This window comes from Plectropomus leopardus, chromosome 18 (genome assembly GCF_026936395.1).
Source record: "Plectropomus leopardus strain MGB_pleo_1.0 chromosome 18, ASM2693639v1, whole genome shotgun sequence".
Lineage (NCBI taxonomy): Eukaryota > Metazoa > Chordata > Actinopteri > Perciformes > Serranidae > Plectropomus > Plectropomus leopardus.
The window spans coordinates 24,121,390-24,141,980 of NC_142193.1; the positions used below are offsets into that span (position 1 = coordinate 24,121,390).

The 20,591-nt window shown below is 38.3% G+C and overlaps 1 protein-coding gene across 1 annotated transcript in view; it reads left to right on the top strand.

The window, feature by feature from the left end:
- Positions 1-171: 171 nt before the first annotated feature.
- cdr2l (cerebellar degeneration-related protein 2-like) overlaps positions 172-20,591 on the top strand; it is a 76,656-nt gene continuing 56,236 nt past the window's right edge. The window contains exons 1-4 of the mRNA XM_088091014.1: positions 172-712; positions 5,498-5,610; positions 7,112-7,260; positions 8,188-8,352. Coding sequence (XP_087947140.1) covers positions 634-712; positions 5,498-5,610; positions 7,112-7,260; positions 8,188-8,352 — 506 coding nt within the window. The 5' untranslated portion in view covers positions 172-633. The remainder of the gene's footprint in view (positions 713-5,497; positions 5,611-7,111; positions 7,261-8,187; positions 8,353-20,591) is intronic.

The following is a 20,591-nucleotide window of genomic DNA, read 5'->3' on the forward strand; positions in this document are numbered from 1 at the left end:
TTAATAATAACAAATTAAGTATTGTTATTATAAATAATTATTTTATTTATTATGACCGTTTTATATTTGAAAATTTCTCATATACATATATATGGGGGAAACAGGTGGAGCAGACGTCCTTCTCCCCAGCAACAATTTCCAGCACCTCAGGTGATTGTCTTGTGACTCTAACTTGTATCTTCCTCCGGTGTTTTTGAAAGAAATCACGCCAATTTGCCCAGGTTTGTATGGGTTAAGAAAGGGTACGTGCCATTTCCTACAGCATGTGAACGCAGCAGCAGCGTTCAGCCACTGAGCAGCGAGCGTGCAGCCAACCTGCGTCTGCGGGGCTCCGCTGCTGCTGCACATCAAAAACAGAGGAGACAAACCCAAGAAGCACTCTTTCTATCAGCTGCTGCTCTCACTGTTTTATTTCAGCCCTGCAGGTGTGAGCAGCCGCACGCGCTCTGTTTTACAGATGCTGACGGTGTCAGGAGCAGGTGCGCTGCCGGCCGAGATTTTGCCTTCAAGTGTGTGAAAGGGTTACACACTTGGGGAGGCTGCGCCGCTGTTGTTTGCTGTCACTTCCGGGCGAGCTGTCCGTGAATTAGCAGATCACATCCCCGGTGAAGAAGAAGAAGTTGATCAGCATCGATGCTCCGTGCAGGCAGGATGGAGGAGTTTGTCACGGAGGAAGAGGAGCCGTGGTACGACCAGCGGGACATGGAGCAAGGTGAGACATCATTCCTCCTATCTTAGGTTTGTGTGTGTGCGTGTGTGTGCAGGGATGTAACAATGCCTCGTGCACAGTCACTGGTGTTTGGGATGAATGTATTCATGCAGGAGGGGGTGGAAGGAAATGCAGGGAGGAGGTTGCATCCACTGTAAAGCAGATTTCATGCACGAGTGCAAACTGTAAAGCCATGGATTTGTCTCTCTGCATCTCTCTGCTCTCCTCCTCTGCCTATTATTTTGATCTTGTCAGTGATGTTTCTTAGAATAGTCCTGCTGTCTGACTGAGTGAATGTTGTCTTCTTGTAGAGTCACATCTTCTCTCTTCCTAATTTTCTTTTTCTTTTTTAAAATCTATCAAACACTGCACTCAGAGGGATTTGAAAGCATCTGTTAGGATGCAGTGGCATTATTCAGGGTGTGGGAGGTGGAAAAATGCAGAAAGCTCCCTGAATTCTGGAGATGCTGAAGCAGTGATTGATTTTGTGACATTTTTTCACCTGGAAACAGGCCAGCGGCATGGATGGATTACTGACAACGGGCACAAGCTCCCCTGTCCTTCACCTGCAAAATGTCACTCAAATTAACACGTACCGATCATAAATATGTCCACAAAGAGATGCAAAGGGACACAGAAAAACTACAAAAAAGGGCTAAGTGACCAATAAAAACACAAAAGTACCTCAAAAAAGACAAAAACATTTGCAACACAATAAAAAAAGGCAAAACCAATACAAAATATGTATTTTGCTCCAATGTAGAAGACAAAAAAATACCAAAATAACTATGAAAAATGGTCAAAATATTTAAAAAAAAAAAAAAAAGCATTTATTGTTCTGTTGTGACAGTGCATTGTGGTGGTTGTAGCAAAAATGTCCTTTTTCTCTTTTTCCTCTGGTCATTTAACAACAATTTCAAAAGTATTTCCGTCTTTCTAATGCATAGACAACCTCATTTTATTAGAAAGGCCACCTTTTCAACAGTGAGATACCTCTTGAACCCTTTCAAAAACACAGGAATAAGTTGTAAATTACGAGCTACAAAAAAAGTACCGGAAATTAAGCCCAAAAAAAAGGAAAAGAAAAAGATTTTCTTTTAAAAGGTAGAAAAAAAGTTTTTAAAAAAAATAAACAAAATGAATTTTAAAAAAAACTTAATAAGTAAAAGTAATAATAATGAAACTAATAGTAATTTTGATGAGGATAATAATAATAATAATAATATAGTTTTCTGGCCATTTTCCCCTTATTTTTAAAATAATATTTTAATAATTTCTCTCTCTCTCTCTCTCTCTCTCTCTCTTCTACAAACTTCTCAGGTAATTTTCTTGTCTCCTTTTCCTAATTTCTTGCAGTTTTTGAGACATCTCTTACAATATTACTCTGTTATTACTCTGTTTTGAAAAAAATCAATCACATCAAATTGTTCAGATTTAAAAGGTTTAAATGCATGTTAAAAGACTCTCGTTCCACTTTTCAAAAGGTTGAATGAAAGATGAAAATCTTGTTGCTTTTCACTGATGCATAATGTGATGCAGCAGCCTCCTCAGTTTAATGGATGCACTTTCATCGACAGTGAATCTCAGAGGAGAGACGTTTGAGTCTCTGCATCACCCCATCCCCTGATTACCTGCTGACCCACAGAACTAAAGCAGCTTTGTGTCTCATCATCGCATTGTAGGCGACACAGTCAGGTGGATTCAGCTGTGTGTGTGTGTATGTGTGTGTGCAGTATTTGTGTGTGTGTCGCCACGCTGTCTGTATCTCATCTCTGCATTATTCAGCATGGAGTTTGAAGTCATTAAGCCCCTGGCTGATCTGATTAGGGAGCCCCAGACTAGACCTCCTTAGTGGGGATCAGAGATTCCAGGCTTTGGGGTCAGATCGGAGGCTTCACGTCATCTTGTATGCGCTCATGATTTTGCCCCAGAAATGCTGCTGTTATGCAACTCTTTGTCTGCCAGCTCTGAGATTTGGTGACCCCTGTGTCCATTATGATCTGGCAAACATATGACGTCCGTCTGGGCAGATGGTAGTGCGATGATGTCATGTTTATGTCATCCTGCGAATGAACGTGAGGACAGTCGTGGATGACTTTGACAGCCTTTTGTGTCATTAAGTGTCTGCTGATTGGTGTTTCCTCGGCACGGACTCTTGCTCTTCTCATCCTTGCACACAGTTCTGAAATTACATAACTAAGACTCGGCACGTGTCGGCCCTCAGGAGGAGAAACAGTGCTGTGACTGAGTTGGACCTCGAGGGAGTGAAGGCTCGCTGCGCTCTCTTCTCACACACTCTCACCCAGCTCATTATCACTTGGCGTTTCAGTGTTCTGTTATCAGTTCTGCGTTGTTGAAACACAAAATTACAGCCTGTCTCTGCTTCACTCTGCGTTAGAGGCAAATATAACCACACAGGCGTGTGAGCTTACAATGCTTATTAAAGTTCACGTCAAAATCAAAAATACATGTTTTATCTCTGTGACGTCAGCATTCACACACGCTGGCACTGGTGGGCAGGATTAGGGGAAGGAGGTACATGATAAGGTGTAGAAAAAAAACATCACAGACGGGAAGAGACCACCGGACTGCTGCATGAAAGTCTGGGGTTTGTTGGACCCATCCACTGCCCCTTCTGCACATCCCACAGGCGTCATGTTTCATGCGGATGTTGTAGGTGCCATCCTGCCGTCCTATGGCTTATAATAATTTCTCAGCTGGTTCTGTCCAGCCACGTTCTCACCTGATGCTGTCCAGCAGAGTTTCCTGCGGACAAGATGGCTTAGGGTATTGCGATCTTAAGCACAGCCAAAGCAGCGGTATTTTACGAGTTCTGAATGGGAATGGGTTGACAATATTCATTTGAAAAACTCTATATCAACGTCTCTTTCCAGAAATCATGACCCAATTACTCAAAATCATGTTCACATCTCGAGCCTCTTATTTGGTCTTGGGCGATAACTTTTTTCATACCTTTATATCTTTCCGAAATTTTACCGGGGTATACGTTTTCTGGCGGTATTAGTGTGCAGCACTACTTTACCCGATTGGCGAGGTCGATATGTTCCACAAACTCTCTTTGCATTTTTGGTCTAATAAATAAACTATAAACTCACAAAATATCAAGAAAGTTAGTATTCTTACACCCATTTGTGTTTTAAACAGAGAAATGCAACTGTACACCTTCAGAATTCAAATTTTCTTTCACCAAACTAACACTAATATTAGCTTGGTCTCCTTATTAACTCATTGTAAAACACACTTCGGTCAAACTAGACAGAATCAAACTAAAACTCACCCAAACTGTCTTAAGTAGTCTTGTAAGTTGTCTTGTTAGTTAGTCCACTTCACCAACAATCACCAGCTCTGATTTGGTCAATATGAACTCTTAATTCACCAAGTTAGATGTGAAAACGTACTGTTTGTCCCTGCAGTGTTTTTGCCATTGCTAGCCAGTTGTTTACAGTCGTGTAACATTATCCCCACCACTCTCAGTCGCTGAGTTTGCGAGTTCAGCTGTCTGTTCCACCAGTAAAGACTAGGATGGGGATCAGTAATGTTTTTATTGATATTGATACCATTTTCTCTACTCCTTAACAATCTGGCTCTTTATCAATATCACCATTGCTACTTTTCTATTATTTGGTGAAAAGATGAGACAACAATGTATTTTTAACAGAACTGGTTTTGCTTTTATTGCATAACAAGTGACTGTTTCTTTTATATTGCTGGGAAAAAGAAATTTCTCAACCAAACAACTGTAGTATTTAGGTTTCTCGTCAAAAAACTAAATTTTCTTCTCTTGATGTTACATTTAAATAAATCATTTTTCAATTTCATTTACATTTTTCAATTTTGCCTTTGGGGCGAAATGTCGCTTTAAGAATATTAGTTAAACCAGTGATTCCAGGTGCATTCAGACATACAGTAGCAGTAAATCACATCTAATCTCTTGTGTTTCACACCTACAATATTGCACGTGTGTGTATGTGTGTGTGTTCCTGTCATTGCTCACACCCAGTGCCATAGTGATAAAAACACTGCATTCATGTCCAGTAATGGGTGTCAATGGCTCTCTCTGTTTCTTCCCGTCTCTCCACTCCTCCAGTGCTGTGTTGTTACAGGCTCCAAGTATGCAGAGCCAGCAGGATTCTCCTCCTCCTCCTCAGTCCAGCTAGGCTTCTTTTCGGCAGAGGAGATGAATAATGTATGTTTCAAGCTGTGTTGAAAAATAACAGCAACTGTGAGTGTGGCGTCTGTGCTGTTATCACTGCTCAGAGCCTCCTGGTGTGCAGATGGCTACAGATTTGTATCAGTATGATTTGTGCTCGAGCAGCGGAGAAAAGTATTTTAGTTACATCTGCAAGGTCCTTCATTTTCTGTCAGCATTTCGTGTTCAGATGCTTTTATGCTTTCAGGTGTGGATTGTTAAGTCTTTTGTGCATTGTGACGGAAGTGATTAACAGTCACTTCCTACAAAAACACTCCCTCTTATTTTAGCTTTCATGAACACATCTTGAGAGCCAAACAGGCCAGAAAAATCAGGATTTTCTAAACCCCAAGGGGTTCAATTAAGGATAGGATGTTGTGTTTCTCATCATAAATTCAGTTTCAAATTAAGTTAGCCTTATCAAGGAGGGTACCTCAGCTGCAGTGAGTGCTTCTCAAAAAAGCAGTCGTCCAAATCCTTTGTGGTGACAACAAGAAATCAGTGTGTTGTTTCAGTGTTCGTTGAATCCACCACTTTCTTCTTGTTTATGTCTGTTCTTCTTTCTTGGCTCCTGTCAGATCTGCACTTGGCAGCCGAGCTCGGCAAGACTCTCCTGGAACGTAACAAGGAGCTAGAGGACTCCTTGCAACAGATGTACATCAACAATGAGGAGCAAGTGCAAGAGATAGAGGTACGCTTGTCCCACATATTGTTTCTCTGCAAGTGCAAGTTTCAGCTAATTAGTGGAGCATTAGGAAGAAAAAGAAAAAATAGCATAGAGGACAAGAAGTGTTTGTTCTGTGAACATAAAAGGATATGCAAAATTACTGACATCTCATCACAGCTCAAAGACTGGACTCCTTACTAGTTAGAAGTTTGGCTGAGGATGAGTTAACTCAGCAGACACAGAGCACGCAACTCTGAAGGAATCACATAAAACAAAACAAAAAACGCTGTTCTTGTCAAGAATCTATGTTTCGGACACATGCAAGTGTCTATTATGTGTTATGTTAATATATGTCAGACTTGAAGCTAAACACAATTTTACATCAAAATGCATTCATTTGGTAAAAAGTGACTTAAAATAAGTGCATTTGAAGTCCACAGAAACAGGAGATAGATGTCATTAAATTTACAATTAAGTTAAGTGGTCTGCAATTTACATACCCTTATCAGATGGACTCAAGTTCCTTGAAATCATACTGCTTTTTCAGACCAGAGGAGCTTTTAAATACTTTTAAAAACTCCCTTTTTGTTTTGTCCGCACGGCAAGAATTGGGAATAATAATAATTCTTAGAGCGCTGTTTTGAGACTTTTTAGCACATATTTTAAAGTAGATGCTCTAATTTTAAAGAGGACCTTGAGTGACATAAGTGTAAAATGATTGGTCAAGCACGCGATTTTTCAAAAACCTGCTAGCCGTATAAATCAGACAACACAAACAAAAGCTTGTATTGCAAAAAAAAAAAGAAGAAAACACAGACAAAAATACCAACCAGTCCAGCGATGTTGCGATACCAACCACCAGCTGGCTTACTTCACTTTAACATTCCTATTGGCACACACAAATACAAAAAAGTCCTGAAATGTATGTAGCTGGTGGGGGAGATCCTCAGTGGGCAGTTCCTCTCAGGTATTCTCCAGAATTGCCTGGTCACAAAACACCTTTAGTTTTTTAAAAGTGCAATCTGTTGGTCAGTGGTGGCTGTCAGAAACATTTGTTGTGCTCCTGAATGTGACATAAGATGCATGCATTGTATTTGACTGATGATTCAAATGCCATAAAAAGTTGTAGTATAGTATGCAATAAAAAAGATACTAAAAAAGTCACAGAATATTATGCTGAAAAAGTCATAAAAATCAAGTATAGTATGTCAGAAATCACATGAAAAAATGTCATAAAATTGTAAGCTAAAAAAGTCACAGTATAATATGCTTAAAAAGTCAAGTATAGTATGCCAAAGAAAAGGTCATACTATAGTACTACTATGGTACGCTAAAAATTGTCGTTGTATAGTATGCCAAAAAGGTCAAAGTATAGTATATTAGATATTACATGGAAACATTTTATAGTATAGTATAGTATAGTATACCATAAAAATGCTGTACAAAAAGTAAATTTGTTGTTTTTATGTCTTGTTGAGAAATGTAACAAACTTGTCTTGTAATCTTGAACTTGTCTTCCTTGCAGCACCTGTCCAAGCAGTTGGAGATGTTGAGAGAGATGAACGAACAGCATGCAAAGGTGTATGAACAGCTGGATGTAACTGCCAGAGAGCTGGAGATCACTAATGAGAAACTGGTGCTGGAGAGCAAAGCCTCGCAGCAGAAAATAGACAGGTGATCGCACACTGTTGCAAAACACATCAGTAACAAGAATTATGTCACAGGTCACCCTCGTCATCATCACATTACATAGGTCTTAAAAGCCACTTTGAAGCCAAACGAGTATTAACCAACTAAAACTAGGAGGTAACTTGGTATGTACATTGCCCAATATTTTTGCTTAACCCTTGGAAACCTGAGCAACATAGCCTGATTTCTCAAAAATTAGCAAGAAATTCATAAAAAGTTACAAGAAAATTGCCTATAAAATAGGCAATAAATAAATAAATAGTAAGGAAAGGAAACATGAGAATTACCATAAGGAAGTGCAAAAAATAAGATAATGTTTTCCCCCTTTCATACATTTTAAATATATTATTATAGGAATTATAAGTATATATTTTCTTGGACTTTTTTTTCTTTTTTGGATAATATCTAATAATCTCCTTCACAATCTCCCCAATACTTTTCTTTTCACCCTTTTCTTTAAAAAAAAAAAAAAATAGTTTTGTTGACATTTCTTGCCCAGTTGCACATTGCCTTTTTCCCCATGTTTTAAAAAGAAATCAAACCAATTGTCCCAGGTTCTATAGGTTTAAATTCTTGTGAAAGGTGCCTGAAAACAGCACAACAAAACTGATGTCGATCAGGGTAGGCCACTCTACCAGGGCAGATAAAGGGGACTTAACATTTTTGTTTACTTTGCAGTTTCATAATCACAATCAGGGATAAAGTTCTTTGCTAATCATATTAGTGGTCTTAATGCTAAAGATTTCAATGGTTGCCCCTGTGCTTTCTAAATATTCCCCTTCACATTCTTTATGTTGTAACAGTGGCTCACTGTAGCTTTAGGTGAATGGCATGCTAAGCAAAGAGAGAATTAAGTCACCTGAATAGTGACTAAGCAGCACTGAGAAAATTGTTGTGTGTGTGTGTGCACAGGTTGACAGGCACCATGGAGACCTTGCAGGGTCAGGTGGACAGCCTGTCCGCTCGGGTTGAAGAGCTACGAACTCTGGAGGAGCTGAGGGTCCGCAGAGAGAAGAAGGAACGGCGCAAGACTGTGCACTCCTTCCCCTGCCTCAAAGAGCTCTGCACTGCGCCAAGGTCACTAACTGTCAATAGCTTATCCTCTTCTTTTTTTTTTAAGATTACTTTTTTGGCTTTTGCCTTTATTTGAGACAGGACAGATATAGTGTTAAAGGGGGAGAGAGAGTGAGGATGACATGCAGCAAAGGGCTTAGGCCAAAAACGAATCCGTGGCCGCTGTGCAAGGACACAGCCTCTGTACATGGGGCGCCCGCCCTACAAACTGAGCTACTGGGCGCCCCAAAAATGTATCTTCTAATATAAAGTGTAAAAGTACAGAAAGGCACTTTGTTTGCACAGATTAGTATGTTGCTAATACTTGCTGCAACACATGATTTGATTGCTCTGCAGGATATCTGATAAGTTGATTGAAGTCATTCTGTTGTTGCACTGCTGTGCAAAGCAAAAACTCAGTAACCACATTTTTGGCCAAAATTTTGTTAAATATGAGTGACTTTATGACTTTGACTTCTTGCCTTATCATATAAATAATTATACCATCAGATATATAATTAGGGGGACAGCAAAGGGAAAGTTGCAACAACTAGAAAACCTGAGGCAAAACCAAACTGCTGTAACTCTGCTCAACCTAGTTAACGTGAGGCTCACCGGTGAGATGCCTTAGCCAAAGCTTATTCACCACATTCTCGTTTCTAGCGGTTGAAAAAACAATTTTGATTCTACAACAAAAACCAAGTAACACCAGATAAATTTGTCCTACACAAAATTAACTAGCCTAACTGAGCAGAGTAATGTTTAATGTTAATGTGATGTTTTTGGCTGGTTTTTCGTCACAATATACTATGACGTGTCTCAGCATGCTTTTTTATGTGGTTTTCAGCTGTTTTTGGGACATGTCATTCTTTGACATTTTTGCCATGCTATAGAATTCCTGTTTAGGTAATTTTTTTGAAATCCCATATTGTGGTGTTTTAGGCCATTTTTCCATCCATCCACCTATTTTCTTCCGCTTATCTGGAGTCGGGTCGTGGGGGCAGCAGCCTAAGCAGGGAAGCCCAGACTTCCCTCTCCCCAGCCACTTCATCCAGCTCTTCCCGGGGGATCCCGAGGCGTTCTGGGCCAGCTGAGAGACATAGTCTCTCCAGCGTGTCCTGGGTCTTCCCCGGGGTCTCCTACCAGTGGGACGTGCCCTGAGCACCTCACCAGGGAGGCGTCCGGGAGGCATCCTAATTAGATGCCCACGCCACCTCATCTGGCTCTTCTCAACGCGGAGGAGCAGCGGCTCTACTCCGAGCTCCTTCAGGATGACTGAGCTTCTCACCCTATCTCGAAGGGAGAGCCCAGCCACCCTACGAAAGAAAGCTCACTTCGGCTGCTTGTTCTTTCGGTCCCTACCCAAAGCTCGTCGCCGTAGGTGAGGGTAGGAACGAAGATTGACCTTTCGGCTCAGCTACCTCTTCACCTGTCGATCTCCCATCCTTCCCTCAATCATGAATAAGACCCCGAGGTACTTAATCTCCTCCACTTGGGGCAGGATCTTATCCCCGATCTGGAGGGGGCACTCCACCCTTTTCCGGCTAAGAACTATGGCCTCGGATTTGGAGGTGCTGATTCTCATCCCGGCGGCTTCACACTCGGCTGCGAACCGATCCAGTGAGAGCTGGAGGTCACGGCCTGATGAAGCCAACAGGACCGTATCATCTGCAAAGAGCAGAGACCCAATCCTGAGGTCACCAAACCAGACCCCCTCAACACTCTGGCTGCGCCTAGAAATTCTGTCCATAAAAGTTATGAACAGAATCGGTGACAAAGGGCAGCCCTGGCGGAGTCCAACCCTCACGGGAAACGAGTTTGACTTACTGCCGGCAATGCGGACTAAGCTGGCATCAGTCATACAGGGAAAGGACAGCCCGTATCAGGGAGTGGACTGTCTGGCGGACCCTCCTCTCTAGTACCCCCGAATAGACCTTACCAGGCAGGCTGAGGAGTGTGATCCCCCTGTAGTTGGAACACACCCTCTGGTCCCCCTTCTTAAAAAGAGGGACCACCACCCCTGTCTGCCAGTCCAGAGGCACTGCCCCCGATGTCCACGCAATGTTGCAGACTCGTGTCAACCACGAAAGCCCCACAACATCCAGGGCCCTAAGGAACTCCTCATCCACCCCCGGGGCCCTGCAACCGAGGAGTTTTTTGACCACCTCGGCAACCTCAGCCCCAGAGATGGAGGAGCCCACCCCCAAGTCCCCAGGCCCTGCTTCCTCACCGGAAGGCATGTCGGTGGGATTGAGAAGGTCAAGGTCAGCAGCACCCCGTCCCCACCGTACACAGTGTTGACAGAGCACTGCTCCCCCCTCCTGAGACGCGGAATGGTGGTCCAGAACCTCTTCGAAGCTGTCTGGAAGTCGTTCTCCATGGCCTCACCAAACTCCTCCCATGCCTGGGTTTTCACCTCAGCGACCGCCGTAGCTGCATTCCGCTTGGCCTGTCGGTACCTGTCTGCTGCCTCCGGAGTCCCACAGGCCAAGAAGGCCCGATAGGACTCCTTCAGCTTGACGGCATCCCTTACCGCCGTTGTCCACCAGCGGGTTCGGGTGTTGCCGCCCCTTCAGGCATCGTCCACCTTATGGCCACAGCGCCGGTCGGCCGCTTCAGCAATTGAGGCACGGAACATGGCCCACTCGGGACTGAATATCCCCCGCCTCCCCCGGGATATGGTCGAAGCTCTCCCGGAGGTGGGAGTTGAAGCTCCTTCTGACTGGAGACTCTGCCAGATGTTCCCAGCAGACCCTCACAATGCGTTTGGGTCTGCCAGGTCTGACCGGCATTGTCCCCACCATCCCGCGTCTCAGGAGTTATCGGAGTGAACTCACCACCAGGTGGTGATCAGTGTTTTAAGGTCAATTGTTCGACCTACAATATTATGGTGTTTTTCGCGATGTTTGGAACATTCTGTTCCATGGCATGTCTATACTACAGCATTCTATACTATGGCATGCTTTGGCATGTTATTTTAGGTGGTTTTCAATTGTTTTCAATAGTTTTTTGAAGGTGTCATTTGGAGACATTTTTGCCATACTATAGCCTAACTTTTTCAGTCATTTTTCAACATGCTATTTTATGCTGTTTTTGACTGTTTTTTGCAACACGCTATGCTATGACATGCATTGGCACGCTATTTTAGGTGGTTTTTTTAGCCGTTTTCAGCTGTTTTTGGAACATGTCATATTTTGACATTTTTGCCATACTATAACCTTGCATTTTCGGTTGTTTTTTCAACATGCTATATTATGCTGTTTTTGACTGTTTTTGCAAAATATAATGTCATGGCATGACTTGGCAGACTATTTTAGGTGGTTTTCACCTGTAGCTGTTTTTGGAACATGTAATTTTTGACATTTTTGCCATACTATAGCCTTGCATTTTTGGTTGTTTTTTCAACATGCTGTATTATGCTGTTTTTGACTGTTTTTGCAAAATATAATGTCATGGCATGACTTGGCAGACTATTTTAGGTGGTTTTCACCTGTAGCTGTTTTTGGAACATGTAATTTTTGACATTTTTGCCATACTGTAGCCTTGCATTTTCAGTCAGTTTTTCCAACATGGTATATTATTGTGTTTTTGGCTGTTTTTTCAGCATTCTATGCTATGGCATGCTTTGGTACATTATTATAGGTGGTTTTCAGTTGTTTTCAGCAGTTTTTGGAACATGCCATTTTTTGACATTTTTGCCATACTATAGCCTTGCATTTTCGGTCATTTTTTTCAATATGCTATATTCTGCTGTTTTGGGCTTCTTTGCAACATGCTACGCTATGGCATGCTTTGGCACGTTATATTAGATGATTCTGAATTGTTTTTAGCTGTTTTTGGAACATGGCGTTTTTTGACATTTTCGCCATACTATAGCCTTGCATTTTCGGTCATTTTTTTCAATATGCTATATTCTGCTGTTTTGGGCTTCTTTGCAACATGCTATGCTATGGCATGCTTTGGCACGTTATATTAGATGATTCTGAATTGTTTTTAGCTGTTTTTGGAACATGGCATTTTTTGACATTTTTGCCATACTATAGCCTTGCATTTTTGGTCATTTTTTCAACATGCTATAATTTTGTGGGTTTTTTTGCTGTTTTTGCAGCAATCTATACTATGGCATGCTTTGGCATGTTATTTTAGATAGTTTTCAGTTGTTTTTAGCTGTTTTTGGAACGTGGCATTTTTTGACATTTTTCCCATACTATAGCCTTGCATTTTCGGTCATTTTTTTCAACATGCTATATTATTGTGTTCTTGGCCATTTTTACAACATGCTATGCTATGGCATGCATTGGCATGCTATTTTAGATTGTTTTCAGTTGTTTTTAGCTGTGTTGGGAACGTGGCATTTTTTTTACATTTTTGGCATACTATAGCCTTGCATTTTCGGTAATTTTTTCAACATGCTATATTATTGTGTTTTTAGCTGTTTTTGCAGCATTCTATACTATGGCATGCTTTTGGCATGCTATTTTAGGTTGTTCTGAGTTGTTTTTAGCTGTTTTTGAAACATGCCATTTTTTGACATTTTTGCCATACTATAGCCTTGCATTTTCGGTCATTTTTTCAACATGCTATATTATTGTGTTTTTAGCTGTTTTTGCAACATTCTATACTATGGCATGCTTTGGCATGTTATTTTAGGTTGTTCTGAGTTGTTTTTAGCTGTTTTTGGAACATGTCATTTTTTGACATTTTTGCCATACTATAGCCTTGCATTTTCGGTCATTTTTTCAACATGCTATATTATTGTATTTTTAGTTGTTTTTGCAGCATTCTATACTATGGCATGCTTTGGCACGTTATTTTAGATTGTTTTCAGTTGTTTTTAGCTGTTTTTGGAACGTGGCATTTTTTGACATTTTTGCCATACTATAGCCTTGCAGTTTTGGTAATTTTTTCAACATGCTATATTATTGTGTTTTTAGCTGTTTTTGCAGCATTCTATACTATGGCATGCTTTTGGCATGTTATTTTAGGTTGTTCTGAGTTGTTTTTAGCTGTTTTTGAAACATGCCATTTTTTGACATTTTTGCCATACTATAGCCTTGCATTTTCGGTCATTTTTTCAACATGCTATATTATTGTGTTTTTAGCTGTTTTTGCAGCATTCTATACTATGGCATGCTTTGGCATGTTATTTTAGGTGGTTCTGAGTTGTTTTTAGCTGTTTTTGGAACATGTCATTTTTTGACATTTTTGCCATACTATAGCATTTTCGGTCATTTTTTCAACATGCTATATTATTGTATTTTTAGTTGTTTTTGCAGCATTCTATACTATGGCATGCTTTGGCATGTTATTTTAGATTGTTTTCAGTTGTTTTTAGCTGTTTTTGGAACATGCCATTTTTTGACATTTTTGCCATACTATAGCCTTGCATTTTCGGTCATTTTTTCAACATGCTATATTATTGTGTTTTTAGTTGTTTTTGCAGCATTCTATGCTATGGCATGCTTTGGCATGTTATTTTAGGTGGTTCTGAGTTGTTTTTAACTGTTTTTGGAACATGGCATTTTTTGACATTTTTGCCATACTATAGCCTTGCATTTTCTGTCATTTTTTTCAACATGCTATATTATTGTGTTTTTAGTTGTTTTTGCAGCATTCTATGCTATGGCATGCTTTGGCATGTTATTTTAGGTGGTTCTGAGTTGTTTTTAGCTGTTTTTGGAACGTGGCATTTTTTGACATTTTTGCCATACTATAGCCTTGCAGTTTTGGTAATTTTTTCAACATCCTATATTATCGTGTTTTTAGCTGTTTTTGCAGCATTCTATACTATGGCATGCTTTGGCATGTTATCTTAGGTTGTTCTGAGTTGTTTTTAGCTGTTTTTGGAACATGCCATTTTTTGACATTTTTGCCATACTATAGCCTTGCATCTTTGGTCATTTTTTCAACATCTTATATTATCGTGTTTTTAGCTGTTTTTGCAGCATTCTATACTATGGCATGCTTTGGCATGTTATTTTAGGTGGTTCTGAGTTGTTTTTAGCTGTTTTTGGAACATGCCATTTTTTGACATTTTTGCCATACTATAGCCTTGCATTTTCGGTCATTTTTTCAACATGCTATATTATTGTGTTTTTAGCTGTTTTTGCAACATTCTATACTATGGCATGCTTTGGCATGTTATTTTAGGTTGTTCTGAGTTGTTTTTAGCTGTTTTTGGAACATGCCATTTTTTGACATTTTTGCCATACTATAGCCTTGCATTTTCGGTCATTTTTTCAACATGCTATATTATTGTGTTTTTAGCTGTTTTTGCAGCATTCTATACTATGGCATGCTTTGGCATGTTATTTTAGGTGGTTCTGAGTTGTTTTTAACTGTTTTTGGAACGTGCCATTTTTTGACATTTTTGCCATACTATAGCCTTGCATTTTCTGTCATTTTTTTCAACGTGCTATATTATTGTATTTTTAGCTGTTTTTGCAGCATTCTATACTATGGCATGCTTTGGCATGTTATTTTAGGTGGTTCTGAGTTGTTTTTAGCTGTTTTTGGAACGTGGCATTTTTTGACATTTTTGCCATACTATAGCCTTGCATTTTCGGTCATTTTTTCAACATGCTATATTTATATGTTTTTGGCTGTTTTTGTAGCAATCTATGCTATGGCATTCTTTGGCATGTTATTTTAGATTGTTTTCAGTTGTTTTTAGCTGTTTTTGGAACGTGCCATTTTTTGACATTTTTGCCATACTATAGCCTTGCATTTTCGGTCATTTTTTCAACATGCTATATTATTGTGTTTTTAGCTGTTTTTGCAGCATTCTATACTATGGCATGCTTTGGCATGTTATTTTAGGTGGTTCTGAGTTGTTTTTAGCTGTTTTTGGAACATGGCATTTTTTGACATTTTTGCCATACTATAGCCTTGCATTTTCTGTCATTTTTTTCAACATGCTATATTATTGTGTTTTTAGTTGTTTTTGCAGCATTCTATGCTATGGCATGCTTTGGCATGTTATTTTAGGTGGTTCTGAGTTGTTTTTAGCTGTTTTTGGAACGTGGCATTTTTTGACATTTTTGCCATACTATAGCCTTGCAGTTTTGGTAATTTTTTCAACATCCTATATTATCGTGTTTTTAGCTGTTTTTGCAGCATTCTATACTATGGCATGCTTTGGCATGTTATCTTAGTTTGTTCTGAGTTGTTTTTAGCTGTTTTTGGAACATGCCATTTTTTGACATTTTTGCCATACTATAGCCTTGCATCTTTGGTCATTTTTTCAACATGCTATATTATTGTGTTTTTAACTGTTTTTGCAGCATTCTATGCTATGGCATGCTTTGGCATGTTATTTTAGGTTGTTCTGAGTTGTTTTTAACTGTTTTTGGAACAAGCCATTTTTTGACATTTTTGCCATACTATAGCCTTGCATTTTCGGTCATTTTTTCAACATGCTATATTATTGTGTTTTTAGCTGTTTTTGCAGCATTCTATACTATGGCATGCTTTGGCATGTTATTTTAGGTGGTTCTGAGTTGTTTTTAACTGTTTTTGGAACGTGCCATTTTTTGACATTTTTGCCATACTATAGCCTTGCATTTTCGGTCATTTTTTCAACATGCTATATTATTGTGTTTTTAGCTGTTTTTGCAGCATTCTATACTATGGCATGCTTTGGCATGTTATTTTAGGTGGTTCTGAATTGTTTTTAGCTGTTTTTGGAACATGGCGTTTTTTGACATTTTCGCCATACTATAGCCTTGCATTTTCGGTCATTTTTTTCAATATGCTATATTCTGCTGTTTTGGGCTTCTTTGCAACATGCTATGCTATGGCATTCTTTGGCATGTTATTTTAGATTGTTTTCAGTTGTTTTTAGCTGTTTTTGGAACGTGCCATTTTTTGACATTTTTGCCATACTATAGCCTTGCATTTTCGGTCATTTTTTCAACATGCTATATTATTGTGTTTTTAGCTGTTTTTGCAGCATTCTATACTATGGCATGCTTTTGGCATGCTATTTTAGGTTGTTCTGAGTTGTTTTTAGCTGTTTTTGAAACATGCCATTTTTTGACATTTTTGCCATACTATAGCCTTGCATTTTCGGTCATTTTTTCAACATGCTATATTATTGTGTTTTTAGCTGTTTTTGCAACATTCTATACTATGGCATGCTTTGGCATGTTATTTTAGGTTGTTCTGAGTTGTTTTTAGCTGTTTTTGGAACATGTCATTTTTTGACATTTTTGCCATACTATAGCCTTGCATTTTCGGTCATTTTTTCAACATGCTATATTATTGTATTTTTAGTTGTTTTTGCAGCATTCTATACTATGGCATGCTTTGGCACGTTATTTTAGATTGTTTTCAGTTGTTTTTAGCTGTTTTTGGAACGTGGCATTTTTTGACATTTTTGCCATACTATAGCCTTGCAGTTTTGGTAATTTTTTCAACATGCTATATTATTGTGTTTTTAGCTGTTTTTGCAGCATTCTATACTATGGCATGCTTTTGGCATGTTATTTTAGGTTGTTCTGAGTTGTTTTTAGCTGTTTTTGAAACATGCCATTTTTTGACATTTTTGCCATACTATAGCCTTGCATTTTTGGTCATTTTTCAACATGCTATATTATTGTGTTTTTAGCTGTTTTTGCAGCATTCTATACTATGGCATGCTTTGGCATGTTATTTTAGGTTGTTCTGAGTTGTTTTTAGCTGTTTTTGGAACATGTCATTTTTTGACATTTTTGCCATACTATAGCCTTGCATTTTCGGTCATTTTTTCAACATGCTATATTATTGTATTTTTAGTTGTTTTTGCAGCATTCTATACTATGGCATGCTTTGGCATGTTATTTTAGATTGTTTTCAGTTGTTTTTAGCTGTTTTTGGAACATGGCATTTTTTGACATTTTTGCCATACTATAGCCTTGCATTTTCGGTCATTTTTTCAACATGCTATATTATTGTGTTTTTAGTTGTTTTTGCAGCATTCTATGCTATGGCATGCTTTGGCATGTTATTTTAGGTGGTTCTGAGTTGTTTTTAGCTGTTTTTGGAACATGGCATTTTTTGACATTTTTGCCATACTATAGCCTTGCATTTTCGGTCATTTTTTTCAACATGCTATATTATTGTGTTTTTAGTTGTTTTTGCAGCATTCTATGCTATGGCATGCTTTGGCATGTTATTTTAGGTGGTTCTGAGTTGTTTTTAGCTGTTTTTGGAACGTGGCATTTTTTGACATTTTTGCCATACTATAGCCTTGCATTTTTGGTTATTTTTCAACATGCTATATTTATATGTTTTTGGCTGTTTTTGCAGCAATCTATACTATGGCATTCTTTGGCATGTTATTTTAGATTGTTTTCAGTTGTTTTTAGCTGTTTTTGGAACGTGGCATTTTTTGACATTTTTGCCATACTATAGCCTTGCATTTTCGGTCATTTTTTCAACATGCTATATTATTGTGTTTTTAGCTGTTTTTGCAGCATTCTATACTATAGCATGCTTTGGCATGTTATTTTAGGTGGTTCTGAGTTGTTTTTAACTGTTTTTGGAACGTGGCATTTTTTGACATTTTTGCCATACTATAGCCTTGCATTTTCTGTCATTTTTTTCAACATGCTATATTATTGTGTTTTTAGTTGTTTTTGCAGCATTCTATGCTATGGCATGCTTTGGCATGTTATTTTAGGTGGTTCTGAGTTGTTTTAGCTGTTTTTGGAACGTGGCATTTTTTGACATTTTTGCCATACTATAGCCTTGCAGTTTTGGTAATTTTTTCAACATCCTATATTATCGTGTTTTTAGCTGTTTTTGCAGCATTCTATACTATGGCATGCTTTGGCATGTTATCTTAGTTTGTTCTGAGTTGTTTTTAGCTGTTTTTGGAACATGCCATTTTTTGACATTTTTGCCATACTATAGCCTTGCATCTTTGGTCATTTTTTCAACATGCTATATTATTGTGTTTTTAACTGTTTTTGCAGCATTCTATGCTATGGCATGCTTTGGCATGTTATTTTAGGTTGTTCTGAGTTGTTTTTAACTGTTTTTGGAACAAGCCATTTTTTGACATTTTTGCCATACGAAAGCCTTGCATTTTCTGTCATTTTTTCAACATGCTATATTATTGTGTTTTTAGCTGTTTTTGCAGCATTCTATACTATGGCATGCTTTGGCATGTTATTTTAGGTGGTTCTGAGTTGTTTTTAACTGTTTTTGGAACATGCCATTTTTTGACATTTTGCCATACTATAGCCTTGCATTTTCGGTCATTTTTCAACATGCTATATTATTGTGTTTTAGCTGTTTTGCAGCATTCTATACTATGGCATGCTTTGGCATGTTATTTTAGATTGTTTTCAGTTGTTTTTAGCTGTTTTTGGAACATGCCATTTTTGACATTTTGCCATACTATAGCCTTGCATTTTCGGTCATTTTTTCAACATGCTATATTATTGTGTTTTTAGCTGTTTTTGCAGCATTCTATACTATGGCATGCTTTGGCATGTTATTTTAGGTGGTTCTGAGTTGTTTTTAGCTGTTTTTGGAACATGGCATTTTTTGACATTTTTGCCATACTATAGCCTTGCATTTTCTGTCATTTTTTTCAACATGCTATATTATTGTGTTTTTAGTTGTTTTTGCAGCATTCTATACTATGGCATGCTTTGGCATGTTATTTTAGGTGGTACTGAGTTGTTTTTAGCTGTTTTTGAACGTGGCATTTTTGACATTTTTACCATACTATAGCCTTGCAGTTTTGGTAATTTTTTCAACATCCTATATTATCGTGTTTTTAGCTGTTTTTGCAGCATTCTATACTATGGCATGCTTTGGCATGTTATCTTAGTTTGTTCTGAGTTGTTTTTAGCTGTTTTTGGAACATGCCATTTTTTGCCATTTTGCCATACTATAGCCTTGCATCTTTGGTCATTTTTTCAACATGCTATATTATTGTGTTTTAACTGTTTTGCAGCATTCTATGCTATGGCATGCTTTGGCATGTTATTTTAGGTTGTTCTGAGTTGTTTTTAACTGTTTTTGGAACATGCCATTTTTGACATTTTGCCATACTATAGCCTTGCATTTTCGGTCATTTTTTCAACATGCTATATTATTGTGTTTTTAGCTGTTTTTGCAGCATTCTATACGATGGCATGCTTTGGCATGTTATTTTAGGTGGTTCTGAGTTGTTTTAACTGTTTTTGAACATGCCATTTTTGACATTTTTGCCATACTATAGCCTTGCATTTTCGGTCATTTTTTCAACATGCTATATTATTGTGTTTTTAGCTGTTTTTGCAGCATTCTATACGATGGCATGCTTTGGCATGTTATTTTAGGTGGTTCTGAGTTGTTTTTAACTGTTTTTGGAACGTGCCATTTTTGACATTTTGCCATACTATAGCCTTGCATTTTCGGTCATTTTTTCAACATGCTATATTATTGTGTTTTTAGCTGTTTTTGCAGCATTCTATACTATGGCATGCTTTGGCATGTTATTTTAGGTGGTTCTGAGTTGTTTTTAGCTGTTTTTGGAACATGGCATTTTTTGACATTTTTGCCATACTATAGCCTTGCATTTTCTGTCATTTTTTTCAACATGCTATATTATTGTGTTTTTAGTTGTTTTTGCAGCATTCTATACTATGGCATGCTTTGGCATGTTATTTTAGGTGGTACTGAGTTGTTTTTAGCTGTTTTTGGAACGTGGCATTTTTTGACATTTTTGCCATACTATAGCCTTGCAGTTTTGGTAATTTTTTCAACATCCTATATTATCGTGTTTTTAGCTGTTTTTGCAGCATTCTATACTATGGCATGCTTTGGCATGTTATCTTAGTTTGTTCTGAGTTGTTTTTAGCTGTTTTTGGAACATGCCATTTTTTGACATTTTTGCCATACTATAGCCTTGCATCTTTGGTCATTTTTTCAACATGCTATATTATTGTGTTTTTAGCTGTTTTTGCAGCATTCTATACTATGGCATGCTTTGGCATGTTATTTTAGGTGGTTCTGAGTTGTTTTTAACTGTTTTTGGAACGTGCCATTTTTTGACATTTTTGCCATACTATAGCCTTGCATTTTCGGTCATTTTTTCAACATGCTATATTATTGTGTTTTTAGCTGTTTTTGCAGCATTCTATACGATGGCATGCTTTGGCATGTTATTTTAGGTGGTTCTGAGTTGTTTTTAACTGTTTTTGGAACATGCCATTTTTTGACATTTTTGCCATACTATAGCCTTGCATTTTCGGTCATTTTTTCAACATGCTATATTATTGTGTTTT